The 11,827-nt window shown below is 51.7% G+C and overlaps 5 protein-coding genes across 5 annotated transcripts, besides 2 other annotated features; 2 read left to right on the plus strand and 3 right to left on the minus strand.

The window, feature by feature from the left end:
• Nucleotides 1-4,139: part of a sequence feature (contig 1.162 773..65002(-1)) that runs on past the window's edge.
• On the minus strand, nucleotides 55-2,212 carry ANIA_08821 (uncharacterized protein; the record flags this gene model as incomplete). Its single annotated transcript, XM_676998.2, has 3 exons — nucleotides 55-1,538; nucleotides 1,579-1,720; nucleotides 1,810-2,212. The coding sequence occupies 3 exons, from the start codon at nucleotides 2,210-2,212 to the stop codon at nucleotides 98-100; spliced, it is 1,986 nt and encodes a 661-aa protein (XP_682090.1). The 3' UTR covers nucleotides 55-97.
• Nucleotides 2,757-4,889, minus strand: ANIA_08820 (calcineurin catalytic subunit cnaA; the record flags this gene model as incomplete). Its single annotated transcript, XM_676997.2, has 5 exons — nucleotides 4,506-4,889; nucleotides 4,115-4,446; nucleotides 3,812-4,069; nucleotides 2,847-3,760; nucleotides 2,757-2,784 (listed from the first exon to the last, which is right to left on the minus strand). Exons 1-5 carry the CDS (start codon nucleotides 4,621-4,623, stop codon nucleotides 2,757-2,759), a joined length of 1,650 nt encoding a protein of 549 aa, XP_682089.2. The 5' UTR covers nucleotides 4,624-4,889.
• Nucleotides 4,140-11,827: a sequence feature (contig 1.198 1..7688(-1)).
• On the plus strand, nucleotides 5,271-5,860 carry ANIA_09482 (uncharacterized protein; the record flags this gene model as incomplete). Its single annotated transcript, XM_863771.1, has 2 exons — nucleotides 5,271-5,286; nucleotides 5,406-5,860. The coding sequence occupies 2 exons, from the start codon at nucleotides 5,271-5,273 to the stop codon at nucleotides 5,858-5,860; spliced, it is 471 nt and encodes a 156-aa protein (XP_868864.1).
• On the plus strand, nucleotides 6,350-7,393 carry ANIA_09481 (Voldacs domain-containing protein; the record flags this gene model as incomplete). Its single annotated transcript, XM_050611796.1, has 2 exons — nucleotides 6,350-6,677; nucleotides 6,745-7,393. The coding sequence occupies exons 1-2, from the start codon at nucleotides 6,379-6,381 to the stop codon at nucleotides 7,391-7,393; spliced, it is 948 nt and encodes a 315-aa protein (XP_050467781.1). The 5' UTR covers nucleotides 6,350-6,378.
• Nucleotides 7,588-11,725, minus strand: ANIA_09480 (uncharacterized protein; the record flags this gene model as incomplete). The annotated part of the gene is made up of 5 exons (XM_863769.1): nucleotides 7,588-10,119; nucleotides 10,200-10,435; nucleotides 10,638-10,663; nucleotides 11,183-11,301; nucleotides 11,492-11,725. The coding sequence occupies 5 exons, from the start codon at nucleotides 11,723-11,725 to the stop codon at nucleotides 7,588-7,590; spliced, it is 3,147 nt and encodes a 1,048-aa protein (XP_868862.1).

An 11,827-nucleotide genomic window follows, 5' to 3' on the forward strand; every position in this document is an offset into this window, starting at 1 on the left:
TACGAGGTGCTGAAGGAAAGCCGAAAGACGGAGCTGATGACTACAGGAAGATCAGAGTTGATTATGGTACATGCATATTTCTGAGTTAGGTATCGGGCTAGTGTACATTGTTGAGCGCATCGCGGGCTTGCTTGATGGCATCGCGGGCCTCATGCGCTGTTACAGGAAACCGGACCTTTCCGCCATCGCGCACAGTCCTGCGCAGCTGTTCCTCCGTCTCGCGCAGGGCCATTCGACCGTTATCACGCACTTCTTCTTCCCAGAATGCCCGCGCGACTTCCCACTTCCGCTGCTGCCGTCGCAACGAGTAGATCAGACCAACAGCAGCGATGGTGCCGGTTTCGTATACTGATGCTGTCGGTAAAGAGACAGAGGTCAGAACGGAGAGTGCGGTGCATAGTGAGGTTGTCGAGATGCTGAAGAGGACTAGACGTTGCGCCATTGCCTGCAGTGATGGTACTGTTGTAGTGAGAAGCTGTTCACGGCTTTTCGCGATTTGAGTGGGCCATGGCACTTTTTCTTCTCCCTCTTCCGGAGGTTCCACGACAGAGACGGCGACATTTTGACTGCCGTTGTCAACATTTATGGCCACCTCCGTGGGTTCTTCTGTAGTAATAAAGGCCTCCTCTGATGGCTCTCGCAGGCCAGCCTGCTCGAGTTGACCAGCGGTCCAGATAACGTCCTTCTCAGCGCGACGCAGGTAGCTCTTCTCCAGAATCTCCGACGTAATCATGCCCACGTCGTCAACGCGCCAGAACAGCTTCCACCATGCCAGACCGTGCCATGATCTAGTCGCGAACCCTTCCTCAAGCGCGCTGCGCAGTTCTGCATGCGATTTTTCAGCCCACGCGGACACAACCTGATCCATGCTCACTCGTACGACATCCGGCACAGAGGCTTCTTCCTGTTCCTGGGATCTTCTTGTCTCCTCAGTCACTACGCCCTGCTCGGCGGCGTCGATTAGCGACGTTATTAATGACCTCAAAGATGTATTCAGAGACCCTTCTTCATTCCGAGCAGTCGATAACCAGTCTATAACCGGCTGCACACCACTGCTGTTCCATCCACGCTCGTACAGAGCCGCGTTCCGTACAGACTCGCGGAACTTATCCAAGGCTTCGGCGGCCTTGTTGGTATCCACAAAAGAAAGCCGGTCATCGTTGATAGCGAGCCCGGAACCCTCTAGCTCGACAGCCGCAAATATAGAACCCGCTTCCTTCCTAAGGTCCGATTGAGCAATCAACCCACTATAGGCAAGTAGCCCGTCAACTCCTTGCGCGCACACAATACTCCTATGTACCGGATATCGCACCATATTATGCCGTCCCGTATGCGAGGTCCGGATTGTCACTGTCGGCACAAGGAACGCATCTGCGGTTAATCTTGCTCCAGACATATCCGTCTGCGCGCCTAGACTTGTAACCAGGATTTCAAGCCTCGCCTTCTTCAGGATCTGCGACGGTACCGAGATTGTAGGGACGAGGTGGTTCGAGATACTCTCCGACACTTCTCCGTATCTGCGCTTGTTAGCTAACTCACTGCGAACGTAAATGTAGGATGCCATGACTTATGGCATACCTAATCAGCAACCCCCTCTCCAAATCTCCATTTTCAGACACCGAATCCAACATATCCTCCCAATCCTCCCTCTCTTTCAAAGGATCAGCCAATAAGAGCCTGACCAGTTTCCTCGCGGCAACAACATCGTTCAAACCCAGAACTACGCATCCAACAAGTCAGCAAAGAAACAGTCCAGCCAGCTCAACCCAACTTGTCGTAGGTTAGAGATTTAAGGCAAGATGAACCCACCCGCAACCCTGATTAAAGGCTCCTCAGTCTCCAGTCCTCTTAGCGCCAGCTGCAGCCGACTCAGATTCACCTGCTCCGGCGCAATGCTCTGAAGTTGCACGAGCGACTCGTACACCTCCCTTAACCGCAAGGGAACATGGCGGGCTGTGTGAGCAGTTGTTGGGGCGGTCGAGTATAGTTTTGCACCTGGCCTTGCAAGAGAATTGAGACGTGATATTGGCGACGATTTATGTAGGTGCGCTTGCGTTCGGAACCGAGGAGCGGAGCAGGGCTCCCGACGCGTGGAGAGGTTTCGGCGCTGTTGGGTAGTTGCGCAGGATGAACACGGGGGAATAGTACTCGCGATTGAACCTCTCCTACGCCGTAGGCTCCTGGGAAACGAGCTGCGAAGATTGAGAGGCATTGAGAAAAGCTATGTGTAGTTGAGAAGAGGGAGGGCGCCGGAGATTCTCCATTTGAAGAGGTTCAAGTCAGAGCCGGTCTTGGCAGATGGGCCAGGACCCGTGACTGCGCGGTAGCCCTACAGAAGCATACTTAGCGGATGCATTTTACGAGGTGTTTTAGATGGTGTATGAAAGAAAAAGAGAGACTTTCATAGTATGATTCATCAACTCATATGCCAGCGTCGCAGACGTTGGAGCTTGTGTGCAGGATATACATAGCCCCACGAGCTTGCATCTCAGTAAAAATATCAAGTACAGCTTCGTATATCTCATCGGACAAAAGAAAGGCGCAGGTGGAGCTCATCATATCATAGTCGTTCCAATGCCTAGACAAACGCCCTTCTTCCTGACATTAACCCCGTCCTATGAGATGGGGATTCCATACAGGTCCAAAAGCAGCAGACTACAACAATTGAGGGAGTAATTCGTGTTAGATGGTGTCTATAAGGGGAATAGACCAAGTCGGGGTTAATATCCAATTTTCGTCATATGTTCTAGTCCCGACTACCGTCTCGTTGTCGACGGGATTTTCCTGATCCGGCGGACCTATGGTTTATTAGCAGTTGATAGCCGCACGAGGACAATAAAACTCACATGCTAATGCGCCTTGCAACTGTGGCAAGGCCAGTATCGTTATCAGCTTCGTGTTGGGCGCGGTCAAGGGCGATGCGTCTTTCCTCTTCGCTTCGTCTGACGACCTCATCGTGAGAAGGCGGGAGACGTTCGTTCTGTAAATCAACTTTGCGGGCATCTTCAAAGTTCGTGATGGCTTGCTTAATTCCTTCCGCACCAAGCATTAAAGTACCGGCAGGAAGTCGACCTCCAGCCGCGGTCTTAAGTTCCGTAACACGTTCAGACTCCTCACGCAGCACTTGGAAGACTCGAGACAACCGGCCAATGGCGAGAATCTTGTTCTTGATAGCACGTCGTTTGAACTCGGTACTCTCTGTATCCACTGTGTCCATCGGCATCGGTGGAGACGGCTCGGCAGGGGAGATGGTAGAGGGTGTCTCGTCTTCAAGCTCTTCCTTGGAGCAAGTGTTGAGAATGGCAATAAGCATGTCGGTAATCTTCTCACCGACAAACGGCAGAGACCAGGTGAACACATCCATGAAGTTGGGAAGCCAGTAAGGGTGAGGGGTGCAGTTGAATTGTCGGATGTTCATGACATTGTTCTCGTATTTCAGGACGGCGGCTTTGTTGTTGTATACATCCAAGTAGTTCGGTGCGCTGAAAATGGTCATGACACTGGGAAATCCTGTAGTCCGCGTCTTGCGGTACATGCGGTATCCCGCGTCCTGAGCCTCGTGAGCTCGAATGACTGAGAGCAAGTTGTTCTTCTCGAGGAAAGCACACGCGGCAGGGTATGAGAAAAAGTAGGAGCACCCTCGAACGCTATTATGAATAAAGTAGTCGCCAGTCTTCTCTTGACCGAAGTCCTCCAAAGGATCGGCCCAGAGGATATCGCACATGAGCCCGTGAGTTGGGGGTTCTCTGAATCGATCGATCTAGGCAGGTTAGCCTGACCCTGTTGAAGTATTCAGCATCGCGTAACATACCGATTTGATGTCTTCTAAAGTGTGCAGTTCAGGGCTCAAACCACCGTGAATACAGAGGAACTGCTTATTCATAACCGCCGCCAGCGGCAGCGCGCAAAACGACTCAATGCAGGCTTCATAGATGCGCTCGCTATATTTATGCTTACATTCCAACTTGAAAGTAAAATAATCTGTCAAGTGTCGACATTCGTGGTTGCCGCGAAGCAACCAGAGTGTATTCGGATACCAGATCTTCAGTGCCCATAGGTACAGGACACACTGAAAAGGTCAGACAGGCCGAGTGATTAGAGGCAGGGAACTCACCTCAATACTGAAGTAGCCTCGATCGACATAGTCGCCCAGGAAAAGATAACGCGTCTCAGCAGGGTCTCCTCCCACCTCAAACAGCTTCATCAGATCGTAGTACTGCCCGTGAACATCACCGCACACAGTTATGGGCGCGTCCATTTCCAGCAGGTTGGGCTCCGACTTCAGGATTTGAGTACCCGCCTGTATAATCCATAGCGCCTGGTCCTCGGTAAGGCGACCCTCCCGATAGAAGTGTTGCTTGAGAAACTGGAGATTAGGTTTCGTTGGTTCTTCGGGGTCCCAAAACTGATCGTCTGATGGTTTGTTCAAGGCGGGTGCTTGCACCTCTGAGGAAACATCAATGTTCAGCTGCGGTATCACCAAAAGTTGAATCAATAGCACACACCTTTGACAACACGTTCTAGGGTGGACACCTGGGTGCCATCTTCCATGACATGCAGGGTGAAATCAATTTCCGGAACCGGCTGCTTATCGGCCACAGCGCGCGCTAGATTCCGATCCATCTTGGGCAATGGCGAGAATTATCTGGCAAGACAAATCGCAAGAACCTAGACTGCTCGTGAACACACCAAGACAGAACAGCCGGGGCGGGGAGGCGAGAGTCGGAAAAGGGGAGAGACGTTGGGTTGGCGGCGGTGGGGTTAAGCGCGGCGGATTTTCGAACACACGACAGAGACCGTCAGGGCGAGTTTCGGTTCAGGAACAGCTTCTCTTGTTGATCACGCGATAGGCTGCTCGAGAAGCATGTTCTGTCGCGGCTATCAAAGGAGATGTGAAATGTGGGTTGAGGAGGAGAGGGAAGAAATTGAAGAATGGTGGTTAGAGAGCACAAAGAAGATCAACGCTGGAGCTGAGATGGAGACAGGCTAGCGGACTTAATCAGCACATCAACAAATCTAAGTGAGATCCAGGCCCAAGGCAGCACTCGTATTATTGCAGGCAGACCGATTTCATCAAAAAGCCCGAGACCCTGAAGCTTTGTAGTCTATAATTACGACACCCCCTCTGTGCAGTAGTACATATCGTAACGCCGACAGGTGTTAGGGGATTATCTACGGAGTACACCCACCCATTTCAGCTTTCTCCAAGAACCTATCCGACTCCAGTTCCTCATCACTTTTATCATTCTGCATATCTCCCCACGAGCATGATGTACGAATCATACCGTGCGTTTACCTCACGCTCCCCGCATGCCCCGGGTTTCCAACTAACGAAGCAGGCCCCCATCCACTCCTCGCCCAGGTTCCATTAACCGTTTCCCCATTCATCAACCTCCCTACTGCAGTCACCCTCCCATACACCTATAGATCCGTTCCGTCAACGCTCCCTCCGTCTGTCACTGTCGACCCAAACAACCCAGACGCTAAACCTCGCTACGTCATCTCAGCTAGCGGCGAGCACGCCGCAACACCGGAGGATATCCTCGCCTCATGCAAAGCCCTCGAGGAGCATCTGAAGAAGACAAAGACAGATGCGGACCAGGCGATCAAGCAATGGGAGGAGTCAATAGCTGCGCGAGAACTTGCAGAGAAACGCCGCGTAGCTCCTGGATGGCTTGATCGTGATGAGAAGCTTCTGCAGCCGAGCAATGCGACGCATCAATCCTCTCAGAGCCAGCCAAGTCAGAGCTTACTGGATAGTGCCGCGCCGGACTCTGCAGCGGCAAGGTTACCATCTATGGCTCCGAGGAATGAAGGCGAAGAGCTAGATAGGGCATTTGGGGGGCTCGACTTGAAATGATCACCGATGTATGCATCCGTTGTAAATACCAGATGCGCCGCCCATGGCCAGTTTACAGGCAGCAGCAGTGAATAACTGCGTATATAATTGCCAAGTCAATCAAGGAGGCTGAGAGGCCTCGCGCAGTGGGACTCTTGCCGTTCCAGCAGCAGAAGCAACAGCAGAAGCAACAGCAGAGCAATCACGAGAATAAGCTACACAGAGCTCATTTGTTAGTGATAGCTAGCTACTTAACGTATATAATGAACTCTGGACGATGGACGACACGCAGATTATGCTAATATGATGATACGGCCAAACATTACCCGTTCAAAATTTTCGTGAGCAAGTCTCAATTAAGCAATTTAACATGTAATACTGTCTTTTCGCATTTGCACTATGTCTTATGTCCCTAGGTAGGGAGTACTTAGTCTGCGTGGTTCCGCTCCCCGCCAGTCTCCGCCGTCAAGCTTCGCTGCACCTCAACTTTGAATCCCAGCTTTGACAATTGTCTTTAACCGGCGCTTTAACTAGCCACCATGGAAATTCTATCCTCGCCTCCAAACGCCGACAGCTTCGTATCCATTGATACCTACCAATCGCGCACCCCAGAATCCTTCCACGACCGCACAATTCTCTACTACAATGCCTCGCAGTGCAGTCTACATGCGTTGAAGCGCGACCTCACCTCAACAACTGAACTGAAATCCCTGTGGCCTTCTGGGGAAGTCAACGGGTCAGCTCCTGGAATGCACGAAAGCAATGGCGAGGGTGATGCTGAAGACGAATCTGAGGAGGCAGTCGTGATTGAAGGGCTGGAGATTTGGGTTACTTCGGAGTATGTTTTGACATCCTTTCTCCTTATTCACATGAAATATTGGATAAACTAACAGGAGTTCGTGCAGCAAATTCTTTGTCTACAACACCAGTATCTCAAAGGGCCTCTCAATCCCCTACCGCTCCATTTCGCTGCACGCAATTCAACGCCTCAAAGTCCCCACTTCATCACAATCCGAACCGCAGGATCCTCCTGTTGAAGTCGAAGTCCAGGGGCTGTACATGCACATCGCGAAACCCGCCTCGGGATCATCCTTCCCGCAAGAATCAGACGAGGAGGAGAGTCTCACTGTGACGATCGTCCCGCCAACACCGGCAATCACGCCAGAAGGGGAAGAGACCGAGACTCAGAAGCTTTACAATGCTGTCTCAGCATGCGCAAACCTTCATCCGGATCCTGTCGAAGAAGAAGATCAGGATAGCGGTGCGTTTGCTTCGGGGCTTGTCTTTCCTGGTGCAGGCCAGGAGGGAGGGTTACCTCCTCCTGTGGATGGGAGCTCTGGGTGGATTACGGCGGATAATATGCATGAGTTCTTTGACGAAGAAGGAAATTGGATTGGAGAGGGAGAAGGGCCGAGTTTTCCGGGTATGGGGAGTGGGCTAGGTCCCGGGGCGGGGAGTGTGAGGACGAGAGAGGAAGAGAGGGATGAGCATGATGGTGCTGATGGGGATGCTGGTGTGGATGGGGAAGAGACGAAGTGGAGGCGGACAGATTGATCACTTTGTCACAAAAAAAAGACCTGGAGCTGAAGTTGACTTGGTCGTCATATGTAGAGATTCATGGGCATTCAAGTTGAAGAGAGATATTGTCCAATTACTAACTAGTCGAAAGTGCTCCTCGTGAGAATAAATAAGACGGGGAATAATAAAACGACGCCAATTCAGAAGCTAAATACCATCCATCCAAGCTGTTACTCCTTCAAGAAGCCATCCCCGTCGTACAGACTCCCCGGCGTTGCCGCACCAATACCCAACCCGACAGTCTTTCTCGCTGGAGTCGTACAGCCACGCTTGGAGTTCTTGAAGCTAGACATGCGCGCTAGCCTATCAGCTTGACTGCGCTTGGGGGAGATATCACTCTTCTCGTTTAGGCTGAGAGGATCATAGACGAGAGAGACCGTTGACCGTCGCGGCGTCTTCTGTACTTCACTCTTGTTTCGATCTTCCCAAATTGGGACGATGGCGCTAACTTGTGTTCCTGCAATCTTTGACTGAGTGTTACTAGATATGTCACTGGTCGGGGCGTGACTAGACCGTTTGCCGTTCTGAGTGTGGCTGGACGGTGATATTCGCTCTTTTGCTTCACTCTTGGCTCGTCTTGGTGAGGGGGACTGCTTTCTGCGTGTATCCTTCACGGTATTATTGCGAGTAGGGCGGATTGATGGCGGAGAGGATGGTTTGTTGGTATCCCCAGACGGAATCAGCGATTGATAGCTATTGCGTGCGGGCCTGGGTTGGGTGCGCGGGCCCATAACTGCTGACCGGCGAGGACTTCCAGGAGTTGGCGGATTCTCAAGCGAAGTGGGCGAGGCTTGGTACGGAATTTTCCATATGAGCGGGTTACGCTCCGGAGATGGAGTCTGAGACAAGCTATCTTTTTCTACGGTTGTTGGCAAGCTTGTGAAAATTTCAGGTAATGCTTTCGCGTTGGCAAAAGCTGGTTCTTGTTGTGTATGCCTTTTCTTCTTGACTGGACTACCGGAAGAGTCAATCCGCTTGTCTGTGGCCACATCAACTATTCGCGAGCTTGGACGGTCTGACTTGTTACTCTGGAAGCTGCTTCTGTTCGTGGTGGACATGGCGGACACACTGGAATTTCGTGAAATATTTGATGTGGACAGGTCAGATATCTCGGAACGGCGATTGTTCAATTCTTCGGCGTCTTCTGGTTCTTCAACCATTGGGGAGAACGCAGGTCCACCGAAAGTGATTGGTGGATGAATGGAGATGCGTACACAGTTCTGTCGTCTGTGTCCTTTTCGTTGCCCGCTACTTTTCATAGCGGATGTCAACGGCAGCCTCGGATGACTGTTTGCGATCTGAGACGGTGTTTCTTGTGGCTGAAAGCTACTCGCTCGTCTTCCCGTGGTCTGTGGGTGATATGTGAAACTGTATAGAGTGTCCGTTCCATTGTAAAAAGGATCGTTGTCCCTTGGCAAACTGGCATGCATTGAGTGGCGCTGCAATTGAGTAAATTGCGGTAGCAAGCCGTTATTGCGGTTCCTGGTATTCAGCGGTGGAATATGGTCCAAATCAAGGTATGCTCTGGCTGTATTGTCCAGAGATTGCCTGGCAGACAAAGATTCGCTCCGTCTTGGTGGTGGGCTAACTCGTTCGGACGAGCGAGTAGGGCCACACGCAGTCAAGCTGCGACGAGGGGGGGAACGCTCGTCCACTCTTTGTCCTTTGCGCGCAGGAGAACTGGGAGGGAAGATATATGGGGCTCCGTTGGCCGCAAAGCTCAGGCGGTCACACTCTTTTCCAACATCATTTGCACTGAATGGCATAAACGTGGGACAGGGAGGCAACGCCGGAGATGAGAGACTGCCATCGACATTCGCGGATGTCCTTCGGCTCTCGTCTAGAATTGAGCTGTCGGCTGTTTCAATGCTGACAGACGAGAACCGAATCGAGTCATTCTTTGATAAGCGGAAACGGTTCGGAGGATACGCACAAGGAGGGGGTGGAACGGGCTGGTCTGGTGCCATCCCAGGTGTTTGGGAAGTGATGCTGCCACCTCGAACCCGGGTTCCGTTGGTTCCAGTGCCTTCGTGATGATCCTCGAAAACAGGGAACAGAGCATTTGGGCGTTCTGTCTGGCGAAGCAACGGCCAGCCGCCCGAAACAGGGCGAATGGTATTAGCCGTACTCGGCTGACCTTCCTCCTTCTCTGGTGTTTGCCGGGGTGTTGTCTCTGCTGGAAGCTCCAGTACCCCGTCAACCGCTGATACAATCAAGTTCTCTTTCGAAGCTGACACCTGAGACTGAGGATCTTCTGAAGTTTCTTCCAAAGCTACTAAGGATGCTGGCTTGGCCAGGTTTTTCGGTTCTCGCTTCGACTTCGACGATATGGAGTGTTTCAGGGAGAAGCTGCGCGTCTTTTTCAGCAGCTTAATTGGCGACTTGTCGCCACCAGATGGGTCCAGGCTCTCTCTTGAAGCCAACAGACCCCATTCAGTTGGTCTACCATATGGCAGCTGGCCATACTGTCTGAGGGCAGAGCCTTCTTCGCGTGATAGCTCAGTGAATGTTTCTGCTGGGAAGGTCGAGAGTCCATGAGCGTAAGGTCCGTGGGGGTGGCGTATGATTGCAAGCGATTTCCGTTCCTGGCGGATCTTGATCCAGATGATAGTAATTACCACTGCAGAAACCATGAAAATAACTGAGCAGGTAACCGCTATCGCGACGGCCGTTGTCAACGCTATCATGATGCCCCTTCGCCCCTGCAATGGTGACAGGCAAGTCTCGCAACGAAGCAGTCAAACGGCGTACCTTATCCCAGCTGCCAATTCTTTCCTCTCACTCCCGGGGTGTGCCTAGCCCTGGACGTTCGAAAATATGCCGCACTGCTGCAATGCTTGGCCAGACGTAGGCTTAGAGATGAGAGACAGACATGAGCATGATGATGGTGGCGGAAAAGCCATCTCAGGCTGGGCGAGGGCGGTTGTTGTTGAAGAGGCCGGAGGAATGTGCCCGCATTGCGCCCAAAGGCGTGAGGAATGCGATGATAGTCCATCCCTTCGGTAAACAGGTCAATACCTATGCAAGTTGGCTTTCAAGATGGTATGTATCGACAAGAGACCCTTGGATTGTTAATTGGTTGTCCAATAACACGGAGGAGAGTTGAGGGGAAAGCGTTTGTAGCATTGTTGACGGGAAGCATAAATAAGTGATTGCAGGGTTGTGAGCACAGAGCAGTCTCACTTATGAGAGCATCAGCTCGTTTTTTAACCTCACTTACGATCTAACGTGCAGTCAATGACGTCTCTAGTTAGCATTCAGCAGTGTAGCTAGGCTAGGTATAGTAAAGTAATGCCGCAGCCAGAGGCTTTAAACGAATCAATTGACGAAAATACTATCAGGGTAATTCAAGATTGCAATGAATAAGAGTCATGGAGTCACAACTAGAGCTCTTCGCCACCGTCTCGCTTGCTCACTTTGTGGAAACCTAATGACAAGCTTATTGTGAGCTGTACAGTCTCGAGATGATGTCTGCACTAGAGAGACGGGCACCTAAAGTATTAGTAATCATTTATCACGCCTCGGATAACCTCGGAGAAACATAACGCCGAGACCTGGTAGCGGTACTTCACAGAGTATTCTCCGTCAAAGGGCTTACCAGACGATATAATCTTACCGTCATGACATGATCTGAGCGTCTTGCAAACGACGCTTAGACTGTAGGAGACTCTTCAATTTTACATTCTTGATGTTTGTTGGAATTGGTCCTTTAATCACGATTCTGGTGGAGAGAACGAGACTGGAGCACGCTTTGGAGTAGCGTACGTTTCGGAGCACACGAGATCTGCCCAATAATACCGCTGGAACTTAGAGCGATGCTTCATCTTGGCGCCTCCAGGGACTTGGATACCTAGCTGCTGGCTCACGTCTGTATCGCCAATGCGCTAATCTAAGGTTGCATACATAGCGCATTCTGCGAGCGACGCTGAATCGAAGGTCTCGAGAGTGGAGAGCCATGATGCACACTTCGGTCCAAGTACAGCGGGATGATCGCTAAAAGGTGTCAGCTTGCGGATGGTGGGGTTCGTAGGCTTGGAACCGGTGAAGGAGGGGATAATGAGTGAAGGAGCCTACGTAGGCGCGAGTCCGTGGGGACACCCCCGTTTGTTTATAAAAGGTGGTTGGCCTGACCTTTGCAACCATCGTCCACGCCTCTTCCCCTCGGTCTGTTTCGTTCTTCTCTGTCTGCTTTCTTCTAGGCCTTCCACCGTACGAGTCCCATACAATGTCTGGCGCGCCTATCGATGCGACTGGACACTTTGTCCACGGGAACACCGAAGCTCCTGCGCACCCCAGCCTGATGGCCATGTTCTCTCTGAAAGGCAAAACGGCGATTGTCACCGGCGCCGCTGCTGGTATTGGCCTCGCAGTTGCCGATGGTCTGGCTGAAGCTGGTGCCAATGTTGCTCT

This window comes from Aspergillus nidulans, chromosome III (genome assembly GCF_000011425.1).
Source record: "Aspergillus nidulans FGSC A4 chromosome III".
Taxonomy (NCBI): Eukaryota; Fungi; Ascomycota; class Eurotiomycetes; order Eurotiales; family Aspergillaceae; genus Aspergillus; species Aspergillus nidulans.